Source organism: Perkinsus marinus (assembly GCF_000006405.1).
Source record: "Perkinsus marinus ATCC 50983 genomic scaffold scf_1104296958776, whole genome shotgun sequence".
Lineage (NCBI taxonomy): Eukaryota > Perkinsozoa > Perkinsida > Perkinsidae > Perkinsus > Perkinsus marinus.
Window position 1 is genome coordinate 146,368 of NW_003206626.1, and position 14,543 is coordinate 160,910.

Here is a 14,543-nt window from a genome sequence, read left to right on the forward strand (position 1 = left end):
CGGCTTATCTTCGACTCTCTACCGCAGGTCTACGTTTCTCAACATCTATTCGTGTGCTATCTTAGAATCGGGATATTAATGCGTTTTAAAATCCCGCTCACGTCGCGAATGTCTCGAGTGGGAACAACTCGAGTGGCTTCGTGGTTCATTTCGCTGAGACAATCCGATGGTAGGATAGCTGAGCTTAACCCCTCGCCTTCATAGCCATCTAGATCGTCAACCTAGACAGGGAGAAGTGTTTCCCAGGTGGAAACGGCCGTGACCTGACAGCTCTTCCCCGAGAAGGAAAAGAAGAGCACGTCTCCAGTCTGCGCCTCATGCACCTATCAACACTGATCAGTAGACCATCTATGGTGTCACTAATGTGCAAATTGAGGCTGTTGTTTTACTAGCCAGCCTAGGGCCTTTAGCATGTTGATTCTAGTCGGTATACGAGCAGGGTCGGATGGAACGGGTGTATGAGGCCCAATGTTCGGATGCTCATCGTATAAGACCTGTGTACATGTGCCACCAACCGTATCACCGCAACACTCACTTACACAGATGTTCTCAACTGGGAAGTCAAACAGGGACTGCAGTGTATGTGCTGTGAGGAAGGCATCGGCACAAGCACCGTAAAGGGGCGATGCAGATGCCGGATAGTTGCAACCAATGCATAATGCGCGTTTACGACTACTACGGACATTGCCTGTGGGAATATGCGGCATTGCTATGATAAAACGATAAGTGAACTAGTTGTGGTACTGGACTATTCAAGATCCTTGCAGACAAGAAAAAAATCGAGTCTCTCTCCCAAGCATAACCGTTGCGCTACTATACTCAATCGAATCTGCCCTCATGCTTGTGATCTACTTACATGTTTAAAAGCTATCTGTGGAGGAAGTGAAGTCAATTCCCTGGCTAGAACCAACCAAAGTCGCTCCCTATCAAGTCATTGCTACGCATATCCTCACTATAATCCAACTCATCAAAATCATAACCAGAATACATTTGCAAGATATAACCAGCACAAAGAATAAACTAACCTTCTCACAGAGGTGAGACTGCCTGAGCCACTTTATTGAGTAACAACTATGAGACACTCTAGCTGAAGGAGACAAATCACACAAACACTTTACGGCTATCGAACGATCAGTTTATCATGTTGGACCCACGAATATCAAGACTAGTTGGGCGGTCAACGGTTAGGTGAATGACTAGGGTTCAATGTATTGCTTTCGACAATTGACTCGGGCATGATAGGCTGAGCCAATCTCGGAATATATCCTCAGCAGTTCGCTCGATAATTATGTGAGTATACGTACAAGTTCGTGTAAACGTTGAGAAAACGACAACCCCAAATTTCCATATTGTCACCAACACATCCGACACTGGGCTGAACACAACAGCTGTATATTTCGAGCATCTGGAATCCAACCTTAGATCTACTAATAGTATCATCAACGGTACAGACCAAATCCAGTTTTGGTATTAACTGGATTGGGATTGCCATACTACAGCTATGGCGTGACCGAAAAATATCCATAATCGTATTATCAATCGTAATCATGATCATTATTATCATCAGCAGAAAGGGATTCAGCAATGTCGTCATTATTATCATCAATATTCTATAGAAAAGGTTAGCAAAAGTGATTCAAGGTGAGGGGAGGAGGAAAATCTATCAACGGCAGCAGCAGCAGCAACAACAACAAGGGTAATAATAGTAGCAGTAGCGACAACGAGGGCCGGCTGGGACATAACTACTAGGACGAACAACTACCGTCTCGAGGCAAATATCATCATTATTATCTATCGGTCTAGTTATGATGGTAAGTAGTCGTAATAGCAGTAATAGTAGCACTGAATGGAGTGATACACTCTAATTGGTAGTTAGAAATGATGCCAATATCGTATTCATAATATCGTATTCATAATACCGTATTCAATGGGATAAGGATAATAGTAGTAATCGTATTGACCACGGGAATAAGTCATAATAATAGTAAATATTATCATCATCATCATTAATCTCAGCAACTACCACTGCTACTCCAATACGAATAATAACAAGAACAAATATTGGTAATGGCAACATAGTAGAGACGACTACTCATCAACAGTAGTAGAGGAGCTTTTAACTTCTCCACCGATTGGAGGTGGCTGTTGACTAAGTGGATCCTCCCCAGCACCACTAGCAGCAAGTACCGCCTTTTCCTCAGCAGTAGCAGCGGACTCAGGAGTAGCAGTAGTAGTAGAGGCACCCCAGCCATCTACTCGATCACTGCCACTCACACCTGCTGTGGCAGAAGGACCAGAACCAACCTTGCTGTTACCAGATGCGACAGCGGTAGGAGGAGCAGCAAAGGCGCCTTTAAGACTCTCCCAATTGTCACTGGCAAGACCCTGTTGACCCTTAGTCTTATTATTAGTAGTAGTAGCGTTAGCAGTAGTCGTATTAGTAGTGCCTTCACCACTACTACGATCATGACTAGGAGTTACCGACGATCTTGACATAGTGCGAGGAGCACCATACTGCTGTTGACCCCCAGCCGTCTGCGGACCGGCGGCCCCTTGGGGGGAAGGAGGACTGCAGTAACGGGAATCGTTTTCCTGCATATTGCCAGCACCAGGTTGAGGTGCGTAGTGAGAGCTACCATAGCCTTGACCGTTGTAGTAGTGTTGCCTGCTACTACTACCACCAGCGTACCCACCGTCTTGATGGTAGTCTCGATTGCCATAGTAGGACCCTCCTCCACCAGCAGAACCATGACGATACTGCATACCACCATAGCCGCCTCCCGAGGGGTAACCACCACGACTGTTACTGTGGTCAGCCAACTGAGGGGCCATCTGGTGTCTGCTGCCCCTACGCCCTTGTGGGCTCAACTGTGGGAACTTCGCAATCAACTTCTTAGCGAGGCGTTGATGGCGACTAGCATCAATATCGTTCTGAGCCCTACCGCCACCGTAACCGCCATGGGAAGGCGGAGCTTGCTGTTGTTGCTGATGAGGATTAGGACCAAACATGAGATCAGACACACAAGGCTGGACCGCATCCACCAACGTTTGGAAAGCCTTGCCACCCTCCTGACTAGCCAAAGTGAGCATTTTCTGCAGGACGTAGTTGCCGTATTTGTCCAAGAGTAGTTCCCTCACTGCCCCAGTGGAGACTATCTCGTTGATCAATCCACGCACGTACTCAGGAGAGCTCTGGGCCAGAAGGTGCTCCATGCAGTTCGAGGAGTACTTGTGCTTAGACATCTCAACCACCTAAGAGAACACTATCCTCTACTATTGTTAATGCCACCGATACAGCTTACCTGTGGTCTGACAATGAGGCCCATCTGGGCAACAGCTTGGTGCCCCTCATCGGTTTGCATCAATTCACTGCCGCCTTGTAACAGATGCTGCACTGCATAGTTGCCAAATTGGTCCCTCGAAAGCCTCTCAAAATTGTCCACGAACAGCTTGAGTAGTCGTCTAGAGTGCCTTCCCACCACTATCGGGAGTCGTTGCTGCTGCATCACTGGGGTCCTTCCCGGACCGCTTGGTGTTGGTGACGGTGGAGGATCGTTAGGATAAGTAGGCAGTAGATGAGGATGAGCTTCAACCCTGTCCACAGAGGTTGCTCTCTCTATCACTTTCTTAACCGTAACAACTCCCCATTGGCTACAACATATGTCGCACATGCGATCAATGAGAATCTCCAGAAGCCACCCACTTTGGCCCATGACGTCCAAGACCTTCAACAGGACATAACAACCGTTGGGGTCCAGGGCCAATTCGAGACAGCATTGACGGATTGCACCCAGGAGTGGCAACTGATTCGAACCATGGTACCTAGTATTAGCCTCAGAAATGATTTTCTGGACCACCCTAGTGCCGTGTGTATGCGTGCACATCTCATAGAGAGTCCTTCCACGCAGCAACTGGTTGGAAATTATCATTTCGAAAGTGGGCATATCGCAGACGTCCACGACGGCTTGTGATACATAGTTGCCGATCGGATCAAAGGCCAGAGTAACGAAGTGCGGCACAAGGCGCTGCACAACTTGTTGAACTTCCTCATTGGTATACAGATTATCCTTGCCGGTGCCGTGCTTCCTAAGCATATCTTGTAAGTGGATGGAGCTCATATGATCCTCCGCATAGGCCACTACTTCACGATCAGACAAGCGCATGAACATGTCGAATACGAACGCCTGGCCACCCCCAGGGCGATGCTGCTGTTCCATTACAGCCCTTCTTTGGTAGCTGTCGGGTCCAGCAGGCTGATAGTAGGTCCCAGCCATAGTAAGATGGCCACCACTGTGAGGGTACTGACCAGGACCCTCATAGTAGGCTGGGGGAGAGGGTTGGCGCTCATACGCTCCACCGTAACCACTACCATACCCAGGAGTAGCAGTGTAATACTGCTGACTGCCGTTAGCACCAGTAGCAGGGTCCCCATTGTAAGGAGCGTAACCACTGGTCGGGGGCTGAGCCATATAGTAGCCCCCTTGAGCAGCATCAGGAGTGGCATAGCTAGGGCCAGCATAACCAGTAGGGGCCGACCCTGCCTGGTAGCTGGGGGGGCCAGGGGGCACGCCTTGGCCTGGGACTTGGGTATAGTACTCGTATCCAGCAGATGGGGTGCTGCCAGCCCCACGATAAAGATCAGATTCGTTACCTGAACAATAACTAAGCTGCCACTATGGGAGAGGAGCTCACCTCGAACGTCTGGAGATGCGCCCTGCCAATGAGTTAACCCGCTGGGCCATGTGTCACGAGGGGCCGCCTGAATGAATAATGGTTAGTATAGGCTCATTTGCGAGGTGCTAGGTCAACCTCAAGATATTCCTCAACGACGATACGCTCCCTAGGTAGCCGCTACAGCTTCACTGTTGCGACCGACCAATTTCAATCCCGTTTATTTCATAGTTCCCTCAAATGGACTCTCAGTCCTCAGATACGCATCTTAGGATGAATATAAAGATACAAAATAGGCCCGATTTGAGCCCCTCAGAGTTTCCCCTCATACTCGTACCTGCATATCGGGTCTTGCTGTCCAGCCCGAGGGCGCAGGCATTCCACCTCCAGCACCCAAGAGCCTGGAGTCTCTCTGTGGTGCCGCTGTGTTGGAATTGCTCATGTGTCTTCCAATTGTATAATAATAACAGACCAACGGCTTCTGCAACCAGCAATGATCAACAACAAGACACAACGCAAACCCACGATTAACACAACGTGAGAGCTCAAGATGGAGACGTACACGCGCGCGCCTTCGTAATCGATTTGGACTCGTCGTTGATGGAAGCTTCGGCGGTGGGGTTGCACTGTGTTGCTGTTCCAGGAAGTGGTTGCCTCGTCAGGTCTTGCTCCGCCGTTTTGGGTTTCCCTCGTCAAGTTAGATTTGCTTTCGTCCCTGATCTCGATCCTAGCTAGGTGCCCTTTCGGAAGCTCAACATGGGTTTTTAAGGAGTCGATACCTCATCTGTTCAGCACAAGTGCAGTTTCAGCTACTACAAACTGCTATGTAGACTAGCAGTCGAAACGCGGATACTTTAGAATAGGATTACGTTTTCTCATCACCACTGGTCTTACTTGTGCCGGGTAGTAGTAGTAGTGGTGGTGGTGGGGTAGTAGTATTATCCCTGAAGATCTCGTGGACCCTTAGTTAGCTTGTTGTTGCTGTTTAATCCTACCAGACTACTATCACTAATGTCAGTCGAAGCAGTGATGTTGTGTCTGGACACCTCCGAGTGGTGTCGCAATGCTGATTACGTGCCCGACCGTATTCAGGCCGAGACCGAGGCTGCCAATTTGATATGCGGTGCGAAGTCCCAGCAGCATCCAGAGGTATACAAGCCAAGGCGTCTCAGAGTCCACTTCGAATTCATCTCAGACCGCAGTGGGAGTGCTTACAATGAACGGCAGTAGTGATGGCTCCAGTGTAAACGTAAGGCGTATGTGCCCAAGTAGCATGGTTTAGGATTTTCTGCGCATATTCAGCTCCAACAGACCCCCACTACTAACCTCGGCGAGATGCTTACAGCAATATCAGATTTGAAACCTGAGGTCAAAGACTTTGGTCCGGATGGCCCTAAGTCCGCTGATCTGGTACCACACCATCACCGAATCCCGTCCGTTCTCTTTGGAGGTCTCGACTATCGGCGTTCAGGTTCGTGGGATACAGATCGCCCAGTTGGTGCTGAAGCATAGACAGAATAAGAACCAGAAGCAACGCATCGTATGCTTCGTCGGAAGTCCAGTGAGTGCCACTAAGAAGCAAATGGAGACGCTTGGGAAGAATCTCAAGAAAAATAATGTGGCTATTGGTAGTAAATATGGTGTGGTGGTATGTGCGTTGGTTAACATTCGAGAGGTTGTGGGTTCGAAGTCATGTAGTGCATTATGGAAGTACCTTTACGTTGACAGATATCATCAGTTTTGGTGAAGTCGATGCTAACAAGCCCATGCTCCAGGACTTGCTCGAACACGCCCAGTCCAGCGGCAACAGCTGCATGGTGAGCCTCACTACTTCTCACTTGGACAAATGAAGTTCTTCTGATATATAAGCCTCTTTGGGAATAGGGGGCATGCGGTATTGGCCTTCCTCAGCTGAATCCAGAATTCTCCTCAATTCCCCTCGGAATTTCCGCAGATGTCACCTACACACGTAGTTGAGCATGTGCATATCTTTCCACACCGGGGGCGTGTTGGAAATCTAAGTTGGTGTTGATTTGCGGCCTTCACAATGTTGAAGTTTTGAGAGCCGTCAAAATGATACTTAGAGAATCAGATCGTGTCGTTGAGGCGTGCATCGGAATCAGTAGTGGAAAAGGTTGGTTGCCTCAGCTGAGCTTAAGGGATACCTAGTTGCATTAGTTGCATAATAGTAACTTGAGATAGAACTGCACCAAAAACCAACAAGAATTTCCTCATTGTCCGAATTAGTCTGAATGAGGCGTAACCATCGCGCTCCTTCCCTGTGGAGTTGACCTGATCGATGACGCGCCTCAGGTGGAGATTCCTCCCCACACCGACCAGATCATGTCGGATGTCCTCATGGGCACACCCATTGTAACGCCCGAGGGGGCAGCCCCTCCAGCTGCTGCTGGAGACGGGGGCTTCGAGTTCGGAGTGGACCCCAGCCAGGACCCCGAGCTGGTAGGTGGAGCTTGTTACAACCTGGGGCTTTCATCGCTGCTCACAGGCGATGGCCCTCCGTATGTCTATGGAGGAAGAAAGGGCTCGACAGGGGCAGAGTACGGCGGCAGATGCCTCCGCTCAGCAAGGAGGTAGTAGGCGGAGCGTAGCACGTTATAGTGGTCATCTGAAACTGTTGCGGAGGGCTCGTTATATTAGGCCCTGCGGGGACGGGTGTGGAGAGCTCCGTTGCTACGCCCCAGATGGATCCAAGGCTTCAGGCTGCTCTGGCTGATGCTGCTGCGGCTGGGGAAGAGGTAGGTCTCTTGGTGATGTGGCAGAGGAGTGGTATCGTTCTCTTAGGTTGATGATGAGCTACGTCAAGCCTTGCTATTGTCGCTGCAAGAGTCGGATACCCAACAGAACAGCCAACAGAAAACGGAGGAAGAAGGTAATGGGGCGCAGCTGGTCGTAGGAGTTAGCGATTGTGATGGTAGGGAAAGATAAAGAAAAGACGCCCGCTGCTGAAGAGAGCACGACTGCTAAGCCGTCAGCGCCATCGGCTCCTGCGCCGGCTGGTGACGATATGGACGAGGAGTTGAGGAAGGCGCTGATGGAAAGCCTCGAGGATTGGGACGGCGGGTAGTCTAGTTAGCGATCCTTTGGGATGGCGATTTGACTGTGGTGCGGTAGGGAGAAAGCTGGTGGTGACGGAGAGGCTCCAGCTGAGAAGAAGCAGAAACAGGAGCAACCTTCTTCTTCATCATCATCCTCCTCAGCGGCTCAGGGACCTTCCGATGATGCTGCCATCTTCCAGGTGGGATTTGAGATACCCTCATTTCTGATAGGGGCATTTCCTCAGGACCCCTCCATGGTCGCTGAGCTCCTCAGTGGTCTGCCAGGAGTGGATCTAAACGATCCGAGGATACAGGAAGCGTTGAAGGATCTGCAAGAGTGAGTTGAGCAGGGTGTGGTATGGGGCAGGCCTGATGCTTTCAGGGATAAGAAGGAACCTTCTGATAAAGATGATGATGAGAAGAAAAAGTAACTCTCATTGTAGTTGTAATAGACATCGACCGAAATCGAGATGGAGTTTTCGTGAACTTCTTTATTACGAAAATGGTTGAGTTGACATAGTCAGGGAGGTTGAGGGGCATCATGTAAGAGGTGTATATTACATCAACAAGTGGTGAGGAGTGGAGTGTTATGACCGTTGTATTGTTGGGATATGTCTACGTGCTCGATCACAGGCTGATACAGGACATGAGCTCAGATGGTCATAGTATATGAAACTAGCAAAGTTGATTACATCACACCATGATCAACTTTTTCCTTATGCTACTTGAGAAAGCGAGTTGAAACTGTGTTGGGAGTATGGTTCTAGCAGGGTTTTGCGATACGGAAAAACCCAGGCTTGATTGGAAACTTACATTCAACGTCTTCTAGTTTGTCAGCTCAGGCAGACGAGGTTTTTCTACTTGTGCGGTTGGCTTTGAACCGAACAGGAATTCGCAATCAGAAGAGTAAAAAGTCACAAGATGCCGCTTGAAAGACATTATTTTGCAAATCACTGTTGATAGAATCGCCATAAATTTCCCTACACTGTGACGAGGCTTCGCCAAGAGATACCAAACATCAGCTTTTCCCGTAATTACTCTGCAATAATCAATCTATTATTTTGGTCGTATGCGGCCGGAACAATGGAGTATTCCTACAACTGCTCTACTGGGAGCATATGAATACAGGCCCGGTTATTGTGCAGGGGTTTATGATGGGAATCACTTGTACTGTGGCGTTAGAGAAACGAATGAACATCATCTGCTCAAGTGCATGAAACCCGGGAGCGGCTTCTACCAAGAGGAAAGGAAGCATCTTAGGTTCGCCCTAGCCTGTCCCTGAGCGCTAGTTTGTGTGATCAATGAGTTTGCCTAAATTCATCCCCCTTGGAGTAAGAAACATCGGTGCTAGTCTTACTAAGCCGGTTGTCTTGGCGTTGGATTTTAAACTCACGCACGCACATACTCTGCAGTTTTGTAAGGGCACATCTAACTCGTACTACATCTGCAAGTGCGCCCGTTATAACGTGCGCTACTGTTACGAGACGAGACTGATGAGATGAGACGGATGTAGCTGGAGATACCATTAGGATTTTATTCCGTACGACGGTTTTTACCTACTTGGTGTCGCCCTATATAAATACTTTATGTTTGGTTCTACAGTTCCACCACAGTCTCACTTTATTCCGGATATCTGGTTCCTCTTTGGTGAATTTCATCAAAGATGAAGTCCAAATGTCCGTAGCGTTCCAAGGAAACCAAGAGAGTCATGCCCGGTGGTTAACGAACGAACGGGGTCTGTAGCTGTTGACCACTTTTTCTCCTAGGAGTTTCTATTAGAAATGCATCGACGCTAGCTCCCATGAATGACGGCAGTATAACACGGGCGTTTATTATTTTTCGGCTGTTGTGTTGCGAACAAAGCTTTACTTGAGGCCGAGGCAGTTTTGTCTCTGCTGAGCTCGCTTCTACGGGGAAGCTCAAATCTCAACAGGATGCATTCTGATACCACAAACTAGTCATCGCCGCGTCGTCTTTTTGATGACAACATACACACCCTCTTCCACTACGATGTATTATGGCATACCATTTCAGTGAGAAATTCTTCCCTGTGCGATGAGCACGCTTGAAGGGGAACTGTATTGACAAAATGAGCGCAAGCCCGAGCGAAACCTTCCTTGTGCGGCGCGGAAACTATTTCACTCCAAGTGTCGTAGCGATCGACAGTGTACTACGTCACCCGAGGAAGTCACTCTAACGCCAACCATATGCGTGTTTCAATATCGCACTGAATGATGCCGAATTCGGTCAATCACGAGTGGTAGCAGCAGCACTGGTATACAACTCAATACAGCAATGAAGACTAAAAAATAGTACAGAATTTACCCGAATGCTACCGATGGTAATTTTGCATTTGCAAGTGGTGACGAAAAACCAAGTTGGGTCAGGTCTCTTCTTCGCCCAGGTCGGAAAAGATGCCGGAATCGCCATCCTTATTGTCATCATCATCACCATCGTCAGCATCGTGCTGAAAAATTACGAAAAAATACTGGAGGAACAGATGTGGACATGAAACGAATCTTGAATGTACTTCACAGAATGCTAGACAGTTTCCTAATAATTACCGTAATCACGTCTAAAAGACACCAAAAGGATTTCAACCAGAAAATGCCAACAACCATTGGAGTAAACGAAGGAGGGAAACTGCTCGATAGCAATTCTTCCTTAATTAGAAATTTTGAGGACCGAAAACGAGAAATTTTTCAATTTTAAATCGAAAAATTTTCCCCAATACGATAAAACTTGTCCTGTGCTGGCCGTACTCATCCACGACTACGCGAGATCAGCAGCCAAATTACGCGATGACTAGAATTAGGATACTAAACGATTACAATCATTCAATATAATGTGGATAAATATTTCCAAAGTCATATACGCCTGTTGATAACGATGAGAGAATGCTAAAGTTTTGTTTTTTGTACCCTCTTACACTAAGACATCTATGAGGGAACTCTCGAGCTCAGCTGAGAGAACCAAGCACATATATCAACTCTAATTCTGATAGAAGACGACGTTGTGGCTTACCAAATCAAAATCCCATGCTCCGCTGACCGCGCCGCTATAGCCAGTATGAATCTTAGAAGCTCTCGGGGATCGGTATCTTTCAAGACGACCATAAATCGACGTAAAATGCGTCCCACTCACCCTGGAGGTTTCGTAGGTTCTCGCAATTCTATTGTAGGCAGCTGCTTTAGAAGATTCACCAACGCTTCCTTATCGGCTTGGCGAAAGAATGCATCATGTCGAGTTAGCAGTTGGTCAATCGAGGGTCTGAGAAAAAAATTTAATGAAAAAAATAGAGGAAATATCACAGCATAAAATTGGAAATATTTTCTCTATAATGGAATCATCTGGAAGCTCACCGTTTGCTGGGGTCTTTCTGGAGGCAGTCGGCGACCATTTTGACGAATGACGAGTCCCATGGGGTGGATTTCGTTCGCTCCAAAGTCGGCGGTGGATTTTCCAAGATATTCTTCATAACCTGAATATGGAGAAGAAAATCTTCCCAGTGCGGAAGATACCCCACGAGAATCCTTTACAGGGCGGAAGACACTCCACAAGAATCCTTCCCAGTGCGGAAGATTCTATACTAGAATTCTTCGCAGTGCGGAAGATACTATACGAGAATCCTTCCCAGCGCGGAAGATTCTATACTAGAATTCTTCGCAGTGTGGAAGATATTCTACCTTCAATGGGTGTAGATTCTGGTAAGGAGCACTGCCGTTGGCGAGCTCGAGAGCAGTCACACCGAATGACCAAATGTCAGCTTTATAGTCGTATCTTGATGAAAATGTATACGAAGATGAAGCAAAGATATTTTTCTTGCCCGTTTTTGGTCTGCTCAAGGACCTCTGGTGCCATCCAACAGGGCGTTCCAACAAAGGTCTGTCGAGACCTGGAATCCCTCATGGACGCTGAAACTCCAAAGTCGGAAAGATATCTGAAGGTTCGATGAGAAAGATACGGAATAGGTCCGGAAGTGGCCGTACACTTTGCCGTCCAAACTGAGGAGGATGTTGCCAGCCTTGAGATCTCGATGAATTTGCTGATTCGAATGGAAGTGACGAAGCGCGATGGCGGTCTCGTGGAGTATGTAAGCGATGATTCCGATGTTCTGAAGGGGATAGGATTTCGTCACGCGCCACGAAATTATTACGTTAATGCTGTGGCCAGTAGACTTCTTGTACTCTCGTATGACGTTCTGACAGGAGCCGCCGTTGATTAGAGGCATCACCAACCACATTTTGGCGTCCGGGGAAGAGAACGCCGCGTGGTAGGCGATTACCTGAATATCAGGACATTGATAGTAATGGTGGTAATAGTAGTAGTAATAGTAACGGTAATAGTAACGGTAATAGTAACGGTAATAGTAGCGGTGATAGTAGTAATAGTAACGGTAATAGTAGCGGTGATAGTAGTAATAGTAACGGTAATAGTAGCGGTGATAGTAGTAATAGTAACGGTAATAGTAGCGGTGATAGTAGTAATAGTAACGGTAATAGTAGCGGTGATAGTAGTAATAGTAACGGTAATAGTAGCGGTGATAGTAGTAATAGTAACGGTAATAGTAGCGGTGATAGTAGTAATAGTAACGGTAATAGTAGCGGTGATAGTAGTAATAGTAACGGTAATAGTAGCGGTGATAGTAGTAATAGTAACGGCAATAGTAGCGGTGATAGTAGTAATAGTAACGGTAATAGTAGCGGTGATAGTAGTAATGGTAACGGTAATAGTAGCGGTGATAGTAGTAATAGTAACGGTAATAGTAGCGGTGATAGTAGTAATAGTAACGGTAATAGTAGCGGTGATAGTAGTAATGGTAACGGTAATAGTAGCGGTGATAGTAGTAATAGTAACGGTAATAGTAGCGGTGATAGTAGTAATAGTAACGGTAATAGTAGCGGTGATAGTAGTGGTTATAGTAATGGTGATAGTAGTGGTGACAGTAGGGGTGATAGTAGTAGTGATAGTAATGGTAGATTGTAGCGGTAATAATCCTAGTTATATTCTCTGTGATAGTAGTACAGCGCATAACCCTATTACATTAGGATGAGTACACATCCTCATAACTTGTAGCTCCTTACGAATATCATCAAAAGTAGTACCATCCAAGCATTCGAGATCGATCACTTTAATGGCAACATCTTCACCAGCATGATCACCCGTTGCCACACTAGCTTTATATCTGACAAAAAAGGCGTATCTTAGGTTCAACCAAGCCCAACACGGGAGAGGTCCACACAAAGTAAAAGATACCCCATTGTTCATACCAACCTACACCGTAGCAAAAGCGCCATACCCTATAGGGCATTCGAGCTGATAGCCATCAGTAGTAGTCGGCCACTCAGTGGGAGGCTCCTGAGCACACTGTGACGGTGAAGTTGTCCCCGTCATAATAAGAAAGGGTATTTGGAAAAAGTTAAAATGTGAAAATTGACATTCGTGCAACGAAAACTTCGCTCCGCTTGAAAAATCTCGCTCGCCCAGGTGATCGTTTGCGCTCTGATCCGCTATTGTAAGCCCTTATCTCTCTCTCAGTCGCAGCGAGGATTGAACCATGGTAATAGGGGCGATAGAGGAGAATAGTTTATGTAACCTGCTCTCGCTGGAGTTTTTAATTGAAGGTGGGAAAGTTGCATAAACTGTTTTTCGTTCAGGCCAAGTCTGGCAAGACCAACCCCATGCGCAATTTGCGCATCGAGAAGCTTACTCTCAACATCTGCGTTGGCGAGTCCGGCGATAGGCTCACTCGTGCCACTCGTGTCCTCGAGGCCCTCACCGACCAGAAGCCCCTTACTTCAACTGGTACGATCACCGCCGTCCGTTTCCTCGTCAATTTACCTTGTATTTTTTCAGCTCGTTATACCATCCGCTCGTTCGGTATCCGTCGTAATGAGAAGATCTCCTGCCACGTCACCGTCCGCGGTGAGAAGGCCGCCGAGATTCTCGAGAGGGGCCTCAAGGTCAAGGAGTATGAGCTCCGTGATCAGAACTTCTCTGAGACTGGCAACTTCGGTTTCGGTATCAGCGAGCATATTGATCTCGGTATGAAGTACGATCCTTCTACTGGTATCTACGGTATGGATTTCTACGTCCACATGGGCCGCCCTGGTCGCCGTGTTGGTGAGCGCAAGAGAAAGTCTGCTCACGTTGGTCGCCATCATCGTGTTTCTGCCGAAGAAACCAAGGAGTGGTTCAAGACAAAGTATGACGGTATCATCCTCAACTAAGCAGTGCCGACTCTTGTGAAGATGTTGACGGAATTTGGCTTTCGGACCATTTCAGCTGCGAGGGGAGATTGTTTTATTGTTGAGTTTGCAGTAGTACATAAATAACTATGATAATGGAAGTGTATGGTCTTCTTATTCGGTAGGGCATTTCGCTGAGGAAAGCTGCAGATCGCTCGTGTTGACGAAATCGGTGTATATGTGAGTTTTAGCACAAACGTGATTCGATATGTTCTTTTTACAAATTGCCGAGGTAGCCTTACGAGACTTCATCACGGTAGCGTCGCGCTGTATTCTGTTTCGGGAGAGTTAAATGACTTTCCATAATTTTTTAATTTTTTTATTTTTTTCCATAAGAACCCGAAGTAATGCCCGTTTCAGCTGATTACACAACTGCCTTTTCATCCACTTAACGAAGGTAAACACTGGTTTTTATTCATTTTCGATGATGAACAACAGGTCGAGCGCGAGTGCATTTCTTGGTCCGTTTCTATTATAAGCTTATCTAGGGTGAAAATTCGGTTAATCGCATTACCAAGTACTGACTATTGAAGGCTCCAGAGATTTGATGGAGAATCATCTTCGCAAC

General features: G+C 47.2%; 5 protein-coding genes across 5 annotated transcripts; 2 read left to right on the top strand and 3 right to left on the bottom strand.

Moving 5' to 3' along the window:
• Window positions 1-539: 539 nt before the first annotated feature.
• Window positions 540-707, bottom strand: Pmar_PMAR029537 (hypothetical protein; the record flags this gene model as incomplete). The annotated part of the gene is made up of 1 exon (XM_002773512.1): window positions 540-707. A coding segment is annotated over one exon (168 nt), but the record flags the coding sequence as incomplete, so codon positions are not given.
• A 719-nt stretch (window positions 708-1,426) lies between these two features.
• Window positions 1,427-4,469, bottom strand: Pmar_PMAR029538 (hypothetical protein; the record flags this gene model as incomplete). The annotated part of the gene is made up of 2 exons (XM_002773513.1): window positions 1,427-3,252; window positions 3,303-4,469. 2 exons carry the CDS (start codon window positions 4,467-4,469, stop codon window positions 2,089-2,091), a joined length of 2,331 nt encoding a protein of 776 aa, XP_002773559.1. The 3' UTR covers window positions 1,427-2,088.
• A 1,213-nt stretch (window positions 4,470-5,682) lies between these two features.
• On the top strand, window positions 5,683-8,158 carry Pmar_PMAR029539 (26s proteasome non-ATPase regulatory subunit, putative; the record flags this gene model as incomplete). The annotated part of the gene is made up of 11 exons (XM_002773514.1): window positions 5,683-5,820; window positions 5,867-5,920; window positions 6,143-6,299; window positions 6,400-6,488; window positions 6,985-7,131; window positions 7,178-7,283; window positions 7,330-7,427; window positions 7,474-7,561; window positions 7,608-7,752; window positions 7,804-8,064; window positions 8,110-8,158. 11 exons carry the CDS (start codon window positions 5,683-5,685, stop codon window positions 8,156-8,158), a joined length of 1,332 nt encoding a protein of 443 aa, XP_002773560.1.
• A 1,952-nt stretch (window positions 8,159-10,110) lies between these two features.
• Window positions 10,111-13,121, bottom strand: Pmar_PMAR029540 (Serine/threonine-protein kinase Nek7, putative; the record flags this gene model as incomplete). The annotated part of the gene is made up of 9 exons (XM_002773515.1): window positions 10,111-10,194; window positions 10,752-10,827; window positions 10,872-10,997; window positions 11,090-11,208; window positions 11,414-11,507; window positions 11,717-11,841; window positions 11,884-12,012; window positions 12,771-12,912; window positions 13,006-13,121. 9 exons carry the CDS (start codon window positions 13,119-13,121, stop codon window positions 10,111-10,113), a joined length of 1,011 nt encoding a protein of 336 aa, XP_002773561.1.
• Window positions 13,122-13,252: 131 nt separating this feature from the next.
• Pmar_PMAR029541 (60S ribosomal protein L11, putative) lies at window positions 13,253-14,024 on the top strand. Its single transcript, XM_002773516.1, has 3 exons — window positions 13,253-13,287; window positions 13,385-13,532; window positions 13,584-14,024. Exons 1-3 carry the CDS (start codon window positions 13,285-13,287, stop codon window positions 13,955-13,957), a joined length of 525 nt encoding a protein of 174 aa, XP_002773562.1. The 5' UTR covers window positions 13,253-13,284; the 3' UTR covers window positions 13,958-14,024.
• Window positions 14,025-14,543: the final 519 nt, after the last annotated feature.

Coding starts and splice junctions, on each gene's coding strand:
- Pmar_PMAR029541 (XM_002773516.1), top strand. Junction 13,533..13,583: donor GAAGCCCCTTACTTCAACTG/GTACGATCACCG, acceptor GTATTTTTTCAG/CTCGTTATACCATCCGCTCG.